The 9,454-nt window shown below is 40.3% G+C and overlaps 4 protein-coding genes across 4 annotated transcripts in view; 2 read left to right on the forward strand and 2 right to left on the reverse strand.

The window, feature by feature from the left end:
• LOC104706612 (sacsin-like) overlaps positions 1-1,382 on the forward strand; it is a 21,443-nt gene extending 20,061 nt beyond the window's left edge. The window contains exons 14-16 of the mRNA XM_010422807.1: positions 99-575; positions 772-948; positions 1,031-1,382. Coding sequence (XP_010421109.1) covers positions 99-575; positions 772-948; positions 1,031-1,228 — 852 coding nt within the window. The 3' untranslated portion in view covers positions 1,229-1,382. The remainder of the gene's footprint in view (positions 1-98; positions 576-771; positions 949-1,030) is intronic.
• Positions 1,546-3,982, forward strand: LOC104706613 (photosystem II stability/assembly factor HCF136, chloroplastic). The gene is made up of 8 exons (XM_010422808.2): positions 1,546-1,948; positions 2,045-2,280; positions 2,396-2,526; positions 2,680-2,812; positions 3,168-3,290; positions 3,503-3,577; positions 3,664-3,779; positions 3,899-3,982. Exons 1-8 carry the CDS (start codon positions 1,618-1,620, stop codon positions 3,963-3,965), a joined length of 1,212 nt encoding a protein of 403 aa, XP_010421110.1. The 5' UTR covers positions 1,546-1,617; the 3' UTR covers positions 3,966-3,982.
• LOC109126035 (mitogen-activated protein kinase kinase kinase 3-like) lies at positions 4,383-5,228 on the reverse strand. The gene has a single exon (XM_019229096.1). The coding sequence runs from the start codon at positions 5,208-5,210 to the stop codon at positions 4,599-4,601; it is 612 nt and encodes a 203-aa protein (XP_019084641.1). The 5' UTR covers positions 5,211-5,228; the 3' UTR covers positions 4,383-4,598.
• LOC104706614 (MAP kinase kinase MKK2/SSP33-like) lies at positions 5,231-5,993 on the reverse strand (the record flags this gene model as incomplete). Its single annotated transcript, XM_019228689.1, has 1 exon — positions 5,231-5,993. A coding segment is annotated over exon 1 (684 nt), but the record flags the coding sequence as incomplete, so codon positions are not given.

Here is a 9,454-nt window from a genome sequence, read left to right on the forward strand (position 1 = left end):
CAATGTATTTTATCAATCGTCACAGAACGTCTATCCTAGTTTCTGAACCGCCTGGATACATTTCTCTCATGGATGTCATGGCAACAGTGGTGAGCGAGGTTTTAGGCTTTCCAATTCCCCTGCCTATTGGATCTTTATTTTCATGTCCTGAGGGATCAGAAACTGGGATTGCCGCTTGCCTTAGACTATGCTCTTATTCTCTTACGAACACCAGCATAGCTGATAGTTCTATTGGCCAAGAGATAATACCACAAGATGCTGTACAAGTACAACTTCACCCTCTGAGACCATTCTACAAAGGGGAAATCGTTGCGTGGAAAATCCAACAAGGAGACAAGCTGAGATATGGAAGGGTCCCGGAGGATGTTAGACCTTCTGCTGGCCAAGCCCTTTACAAGTTAAAGGTTGAAATGACACCTGGAGAGACTGGTTTGTTATTTTCATCTCATGTTTTCTCATTCCGAGGCACGACAATTGAAAATGAAGTTTTGCCTGAGGTGCTCCCTGTAGTATCTGATAACAAATGTCAAGAAATTTCAGAAAGTTCCAGAACTAACAATACAAGTTCTAGCCAGGTTCGTTACATCTTTTTGTGAAACGTTGGATATAGACATTTATGCTCCATTTTTGGTATTATCTGTAACCTATGTGATTATAAGAGACAAATGCATACTGTTTATTTCCCCCAAAATGTTTATCATCTTGTGATAGTTTGATCTTGAATATGTGTTTTGGGGAAGATTGATTGGATTTGTTCTTTGTCACCAGCAGCCTGTGAATGAAATGCAGTATGGTCGAGTCACAGCTAAAGAACTGGTTGAGGCAGTACACGAGATGCTCTCTGCAGCTGGGATCAACATGGAACTAGAGAATCAATCTCTATTACTAAGAACCTTAACTCTTCAAGAAGAACTTGATGAATCTAAAGTTGCATTCTTACTTGAGCAGGTTCGATTACAGTAAAAGTCCTCCATATTTTAAAACACACAAATTAATGATGGATTAGCTAAACATGTGGGTTTCCTTACAGGAAAGAGCAGAGGCTTCCATGAAAGAAGCAGAGACGGCGAAATCACAATGGATGTGTCAGATATGTCAGATGAAGGAGGTGGAGATTACTATAGTACCATGCGGACATGTCTTGTGTCGGGATTGTTCATCTTCAGTCTCTAGATGTCCCTTTTGTCGCCTTCAAGTCAATAGAACCATCCGTATCTTCCGACCGTAAACTAACACCAATTTACCAATTAGGCAATTAATTACCAAAGGTTTTTTTTTTTCTCTATGCAACAGTTTCTACTAATTTCATTGACATCTTGTATATATAATGTATATTATCCGTTTAAATTAGAAGTACAGAAAACATTTCTTTGAAGCTGCTATTATCTGCACCATTATTGGATCCCAAATTGACGACTTAATTATGTTTAATTAACAGTAAAAAAATATGCTCTGTTTTCAAATTCATTAGAAGTAAGGTAAGACTAACTACCAATCATACAAGGACACGTAGACGTTAGATAACCACCACTCAGATAAAGAAAAGGATATGTGTTACGCAGAGGCGGGAGAGAGAGAGAGAGAGAGAGAGAGAGAGAGAGAGAGTCGAACACATCAATGGCGTCTCTGCAACTCTGCGACGGCTATCTCCTCTTCAAGCCCACTGCTTCTCCTCGATTGCTTTCTCAACGTATCTCTCACCGCCTCATCCCTAAAGCCTCCGGTTCTCCCCCTCCATCATCATCGTCTTCTTCTTCCTCCTCCTCATTGTCGTTAAGTCGGCGGGAGCTTTTGTACCAATCGGCGGCGGTATCACTCTCCCTTTCTTCCGTTGTCGGACCATCGAAAGCTGATGAACAGTTATCCGAATGGGAAAGAGTGTTTCTCCCAATCGATCCCGGCGTTGTTCTTCTCGACATTGCTTTCGTCCCCGATGAACCTAGCCGCGGTAACTTCCTTTGTTTCTCCAATCTCCATCCCCCCATTAGTCAATTTCGCAAGTTTTCAGTTGCTGATTTCATGCTAGACAAAATATGTCAATTAGGGTTTTTATTGGGAACGAGACAGACTCTGTTAGAGACTAAAGACGGTGGAAACACGTGGAATCCACGCTCGATACCTTCAGCTGAAGAGGAAGATTTCAATTACAGATTCAATTCGATTAGCTTTAAAGGTAAAGAAGGATGGATCATTGGCAAGCCTGCTATCTTGTTGTATACTGCTGATGCTGGTGAGAACTGGGATAGGATTCCTCTTAGTTCTCAGCTTCCTGGAGATATGGTATTATTATTAGCTTATGTTTCCCCCTTTTGGTGTCTCTTTTGATTTTTTGTATTTGCCTATGAGAATGTGTTAAGCTTTTCTTTTTCTGTGTGTGGCTACAATGTTGTTGTAGGTGTTTATAGAGGCGACAGCAGATAAGAGCGCAGAGATGGTCACTGATGAAGGTGCTATATATGTCACTTCAAACAAGGGATATAACTGGAAAGCTGCTATTCAGGAAACTGTTTCAGCTACCTTGAACAGGTTCATTACATTTCTATATGGATGGCAAATCTTATATGTAGTCATGGAAGTTATGCGTAGTTTTTGATGAATTGGCATTGTGTTTCCCTTCTGTACATTCAATAGAGACCCAAAGTAGAGACCCTAATTCAGTTTTTTCCAATGGTCTTGCAGAACAGTATCCAGTGGAATCAGTGGTGCTAGTTACTACACGGGAACTTTCAGTGCAGTTAACCGTTCACCAGAAGGAAAGTATGTTGCTGTTTCGAGCCGTGGTAATTTCTTTCTGACATGGGAGCCTGGCCAGGTGAGCCTTTTATTATGGCTTTTGCAGCATTTATCATGTGGTTTGCTGTTGAACTTTTAGTCCTTTTTTTATGACGTTGCTAGGTGAAGTAGTAGCACTTGCGTAGGCTCAGTCTTACGGCTGGTTTTGATTTGATTATTTAGCACCAACGGAATAAATGTAAAGAAGCGTATATAACAATCCATGTATCCAAATTATGATTTAAGATACTGCTAAGAATCAAGTACTGGGTCTAGGTAGACGATATCATACTATCATGTGTTTTACAAGGGATAACCAATCCCTGTTTTTGTTATTGCGTGTGGTTTTGGTTGCTCCTAAAACTTTCATTCACCATAGTATTGGTACATTGCAGCCTTACTGGCAACCACATAATAGAGCTGTTGCCAGAAGAATTCAGAACATGGGATGGAGAGCTGATGGTGGTCTTTGGCTTCTTGTTCGTGGTGGAGGACTTTATCTTAGCAAAGGCACTGGGGTAACTACTACTGCCACAAGACTTTTCTCATTTTTTCATACCTAACAAAGCTCATTTTAAGATTTACTCTTGAGTTTTTGGTTTTTATGCCACGTAGAGAATGAAACCGAACCCAGCCATGAACTAAGAAAACACTGTTTCCTTATGATCTGAATTCTCTTTCAATGTTCCAATCTACCTTTGACTTTGATCTCCACTGTTTTATTGCTCAGATCTCAGAGGAGTTTGATGAAGTTCCAGTACAAAGCCGTGGCTTTGGCATTCTAGATGTCGGGTATCGCTCAGAGGTACATGAGTTTACTCGATTATCACTCAAATCTTTTACATTCAACCTTTGGATCTTTACGTCATTTGTTGTTTGGGGTATTTGCAGGAAGAAGCATGGGCAGCAGGAGGCAGTGGCATTCTACTGAGAACAAGAAATGGAGGCAAGTCATGGAACCGAGACAAAGCCGCTGATAACATAGCAGCTAACCTTTACGCGGTCAAGTAAGTATCAAACATCGAAACCAGAGTCTTTTAAATCAACATCATTGTTCCTTCTTCCAGTCCTCTTAGCACAAACAAAACTAATGAGTTTCCAAATTCGTTTCTGTTTAATTTGGCAGATTTGTGGATGACAAGAAAGGTTTTGTGCTTGGCAACGATGGAGTCTTGCTCCGATATGTTGGATGAAAAAAAAAAAGTGGCAGTAAAAAATGGTTTTGTTCTAAACATCTTCTCTCTGTAAAGCCTTTTAACTGCGGTTTGATACTACATATAATACACTATTGTATACATTCCCCTTCATATAAAATATATAAATCTTCTGAAAAAAGCTTTGTTTGACTGGTAGCTGGATTTGGATATGGATCTAATCTCTGTCTATAATAAATTATAGTATTCTTCAGCAAAGATGACAAGAAACTATCTTCCCCTCGCCTAAATTATCCAGTAGTATTTAATATTTATTATTGAGATTTTTTTACAATATACTAGGTAGTATTTTCCCGTATTTTTTGAAAATGTTAAGTGATATTTTTATATTTTTAAAACTAATCAAATATGTTTTACATGAAAAAGTTCATGTAACTATGCAAAATTTAACCTTTTTATATTCAAACGAAGACTTTAGAGTAGCACATTGACACAACAAACCTCATAAATCATAAGTAGAATAAGTAACACCATGGACAACCAGTTAAAAGCTCAAACTCAACCGAACCTAAAATATAACTCTTAACTAAACTATCAAACAGCCGCCGTCAGATGAATCTCCTTTCTCTTCCGGGCTCATCTCTCCACCGTTATAATCAAATCTTGAGGTCTTCAAATCACCAATCCAAGTCTAGCATATTCTTCCATCTCTTTGCCCATTATGCAGGGAGGAAGCCTTAAGAAAGGATACGGAGGCATCTCTGTCAATATTGGAACAGTACAATTTTTTTGCGCAACAAATGGATGACTCAACAACTCTGCCGCGGTAGCCCTACGTGACGGCTGCACAGCCAAGCACCGCATCAAGAAGTCGTCTGCCACCGGAGATACAAGTATTGGAAGCCTCCACATGTAACAGTCTCCCATATTCAATGGACAACCTCCAAACATCTCAATAATCATACACCCTAGAGACCATATATCAACGGTCGACGATCCCATCACTCCGTCCGGTCCAAGAGATTCTGGCGGCATGTACTGCTCCGTACCATGAAACAACGACCTAGAATCCGTACAAGGCTCTTTAGAGCAACCGAAATCAGCAAGCTTAAGATCCCATGGCTCTCCAACAGTGGTGGAAGGGAAGACGAGGACGTTGGCTGGCTTGAGGTCGCAGTGAACGTAGCCGTTTGAGTGAAGAGCCTCGAGTCCTTGTAGAATCATAAAAGCGGCACGTCCGATCATATTCTCAGACATCGGCGTCCCACGAAACCGGGAGATCATATTGAAGAGAGTGCCTTTGGAGGCATACTCCANCCCATATTCAATGGACAACCTCCAAACATCTCAATAATCATACACCCTAGAGACCATATATCAACGGTCGACGATCCCATCACTCCGTCCGGTCCAAGAGATTCTGGCGGCATGTACTGCTCCGTACCATGAAACAACGACCTAGAATCCGTACAAGGCTCTTTAGAGCAACCGAAATCAGCAAGCTTAAGATCCCATGGCTCTCCAACAGTGGTGGAAGGGAAGACGAGGACGTTGGCTGGCTTGAGGTCGCAGTGAACGTAGCCGTTTGAGTGAAGAGCCTCGAGTCCTTGTAGAATCATAAAAGCGGCACGTCCGATCATATTCTCAGACATCGGCGTCCCACGAAACCGGGAGATCATATTGAAGAGAGTGCCTTTGGAGGCATACTCCATATAGATGTGACATCTTTGTTCTGGTGGGGTGGATAAGTGAACGACAGAGCTTAAGGCTTGGACGATGCGAGGATGATTGCGGAAACGAAGCATGATCCTAACCTCTTTATGGAAATCCTTCAATTGATTGAACGAGGAAGATGACTTCTTTGCGTAGAGTCGGAAGTTAGAATCGCGTTGGAGAGAGACACAGCCAAAGCTTCCTCTGCCAAGAACAGAGACATGCTTCAATGAAGACTCGTCTACACGCAGAGGTTCTCTCATCATCTTCTCCATGGTTGGTAATTAACACTCTCTTTAAATCTAGGGTTTTGTTTTGATCTCTCTGATTTTTTCTTCTACTTGGACAAATAAGAAAGCGAGACAAGTTATGGTTCGATAATGGAGTGCGATACAATCTATTTATAAAGACCTGATTAAGTCGGTGGTTTCACTCCTGACTCCTTTTTTGACATGGGAAAGGAAACGCGTCTGACGATACGTGTAAGATTAATATCTGATATATTATCAGGAAAAAAGAAAGAAGGTTAAATATTAACATCTGATATTATCAAAAACCTAAACCCTAATCTGATTATAAGATTTAACTACTCAAGTCGGATATCTGATATTTTCAAAAGAAAAGAAAAATTAAAAAAGATTATTATCTTCGTTATCGTATATAATTGTTTGGTTGTAGTTTTAAAGCGCCTATAAGGTTCATATATAATAGTATTTACTATATGTATTTTTTTCTATATTAAACAACCCTGGAATCTTTAAAAATCTGAACCAAAGATGAAACTAAAGAATAACAATGTTTATTTTATTTTTTGGTGGGAAAAAAGAGACAAAGTCTCCTAAAACTTATTCAAAAACAAAAAAGAGTAATACTTGGGTTCACCCCTAGGGGTGAACCTCTTCATTCACCCCTTATAAAATAAGGAAATAAAATCTATACATATTTATTATAAAATTAAAAACTTAAACTGTTCTTTTATAAACCTAAACCGATATATAATTTCGTTGTAATTGTAAAATCTAAATCCTAACCATCTCATTTGTAAACCCAAACCGACATATACTTTCGTTCTAATTGTTAAATCTAAACCCTAACCATCTCATTTGTGAACCCAAACCGACATATAATTTCATTTTAATTGTAAAATTTAAACCCTAACCATCTCATTTGTGAACCCAAACCGACATATAATTTCGTTTTAATTGTAAAATTTAAACCCTAACCATCTCATTTGTGAACCCAAACCGACATATAATTTCGTTCTAATTGTAAAATCTAAACCCTAACATCTCATTTGTGAACCCAAACCGACATATAATTTCGTTCTAATTGTAAAATCTAAACCCTAACATCTCATATGTGAACCCAAACCGACATATAATTTTGTTATAATTGTAAAATTTAAACCCTAACCACCTCATTTGTAAACCCAAACCGACATATAATTTCGTTTTAATTGTAAAATCTAAACCCTAACCACTTCATTTGTAAACCCAAACTGACATATAATTTTGTTCTAATTTTAAAAATCTAAACCAAGCTAATATTTAACTTTCCTTAATTAAAAGTATACAGAATCTGTTTCCTTAATTTTTTTTTCTTTTTAATTTAGCTTTGATTTAATTTTTAAATAAAATATTAGATGGAAGATTCTGATTGGCTGAGAGAAGAAGGGGGTGAACCTAAGTATTTCTCAAGAAAAAAAAGAAACTACACTCGAACACGAAGTGGATATGCAGACCCTGCCGCATCCGCCCGTAACTCAACAAAAAGAGAATCCGGATAAACATCCAAATATTGAAAACCCAATGGAAAAGAAAAGGCATACTTGGCTAAACCATCGGCGAGATGGTTAGCTTCCCAATAAACATGTGTAACACGAACTAGCCAGTCCCTTGAAAAGAAGCCATAGCACATACGTACTAGGAATGACAGGGGGTGAGAATCACTTACTCCTGAATGAAGAAAACCCACAACCATCTCCGAATCCACCTCCAACTCCACACACCGCATGTTGCACTCCCAAGCGATGCAGAGGCCATAATACACTCCCCACAATTCTGCTAAAGGCGCAGAGCAAATCCCGATATTCAGAACAAAACCTCTACACCAGTCCCAATTGCTATCTCATAAAACACCTCCGGCAGACGCATGACCAGGATTACCTCTTGAAGCTCCATCAATGTTCAATTTTACCCAACCCTCACTTGGTCTCTGCCACGAAATCAGTCTCTCCTCCCTACGCACCGCTGGTTCAGAACCCCACAGATTCTTATGTGATGTAAAAATCTCCAAAGCTTGCTCCTTTACGAACTTAACTTGATCCTTGCATTTCCCTTGGACCCCGAAAACATTGCCACACCGTCATTTCCAGTCCCACCATACAGCCACCGCAAATAAAGTAGCCCAGGGACTCGCACCGGTAACACGATGTACTCCCAGATTTGTATAAAGCCATTCCAAAAGAGACATATTGAAAAAAGCATCTCGCCTCTGTCGTGGAACAAACCTATACCAAAAACCCGACATAGCAAGACAATCTCGAAGGACATGGAGTATCGATTCCTCACCATTCTTACAAACCTAACAGAGCCCATTATCACAAAGATGTCGTCGCAGACGCTCCATATAAGTCCTAACCACCTGATGCATTCCTAGCCAGAGAAACACTTTCATTCTTTCTGTTGCAACAACCTTCCATACCCGATCATGTAGCAGCTTCAATTGTTGTCGAGGTGTATAGTCCCGCGTCAGCAGACAGTAAGCAGAGCGAATAGAGAAATTCCCATCCGGCGTCTCACCCTAAGAGAGCCTATCGCCTCCCCCGTAACACTGTCTACCACCATAGCCTCTAACTGCAACCTAACATTCTCTGAAACATACGGGGATATATAACTCCACTGCCAACCTATACCAATCTGCCACGATCACACACTCGCAGAGACTCAAACCCTGATGGTAACTACCCTGTATCATATTCACGGAGTGGAACCTCCAACAACCACCTATCCTCCAAGAAACGAATACTTCATCCATCACCCGGGACCCAACTCATCCCGAATTTACCACCTCCTTAACACACACATTAACGCTTCTCCAAGTAGTGGACCACATGTTCTTAGGAATAACCCAAGAATGATCCATCAGTAACCTAATACTTACTTCGCAGCACCCTAGCCCCACAAGCTAGTTCGATCATTCAACAATATCCAGCCTACTTTAGCCAAAAGTGCCTTATTCATCATCCTTGCTGATCGAATCCCAGATCCCCTTCACTTTTCGGCTTACAAACCTGATTCCAACTCAACAAATGTTGTTTACGCTTATCAGGTGTATCTCCCCACAAGAAAGAACGGGAAGCTTTATCCAAACCGTCCAGAATAGCCTTTGGTAGAGCGATAGTACTCATAGCATGAACCCGGATCGAAGAGGACCACTTTAGTTAACATCACCCTTCCAGCTAAACTTAAGACTTGTCCCCTCCAACCCGATAATCTCGAAGACACTCGTGCAAGGGTCTCCTCGTAAGTATCTTTATATATCCGTTTATGCAGCACTGGCATGTCAAGATACTTCCCTAAATCACGTGTTGACTTTATGCCACTTTCAACCGTAATCAAGCTCTCCAAATCTTGAGTAACATTGCTAGATAATTTTTTTTTTGATTTCTTGAGACTGACTTTCTGACACAAGGCAGTACAAAAACGTTCAAGCATCCTCCGAATAACTCGAATCTGAGCAACAAAAGCTTCAGCAAAGAGAATAAGATCATCTGCAAAGCATATGTGAAAAAGTTGAGGACCCCCCCCCCCCCC

Source organism: Camelina sativa, chromosome 8 (assembly GCF_000633955.1).
Source record: "Camelina sativa cultivar DH55 chromosome 8, Cs, whole genome shotgun sequence".
NCBI classification, from domain to species: domain Eukaryota; kingdom Viridiplantae; phylum Streptophyta; class Magnoliopsida; order Brassicales; family Brassicaceae; genus Camelina; species Camelina sativa.

What these genes read in the sequence shown, in the direction of transcription:
- LOC109126035 (XM_019229096.1), bottom strand. Translation starts at nt 5,210, where the DNA reads ATGATCTCCCGGTTTCGTGGGACGCCGATGTCTGAGAATATGATCGGA.
- LOC104706613 (XM_010422808.2), top strand. Translation starts at nt 1,618, where the DNA reads ATGGCGTCTCTGCAACTCTGCGACGGCTATCTCCTCTTCAAGCCCACT. An exon ending in CCCCGATGAACCTAGCCGCG is followed by an intron (nt 1,949 to 2,044) that starts GTAACTTCCTTT and finishes TATGTCAATTAG; the next exon opens with GGTTTTTATTGGGAACGAGA. An exon ending in GTTTCAGCTACCTTGAACAG is followed by an intron (nt 2,527 to 2,679) that starts GTTCATTACATT and finishes ATGGTCTTGCAG; the next exon opens with AACAGTATCCAGTGGAATCA.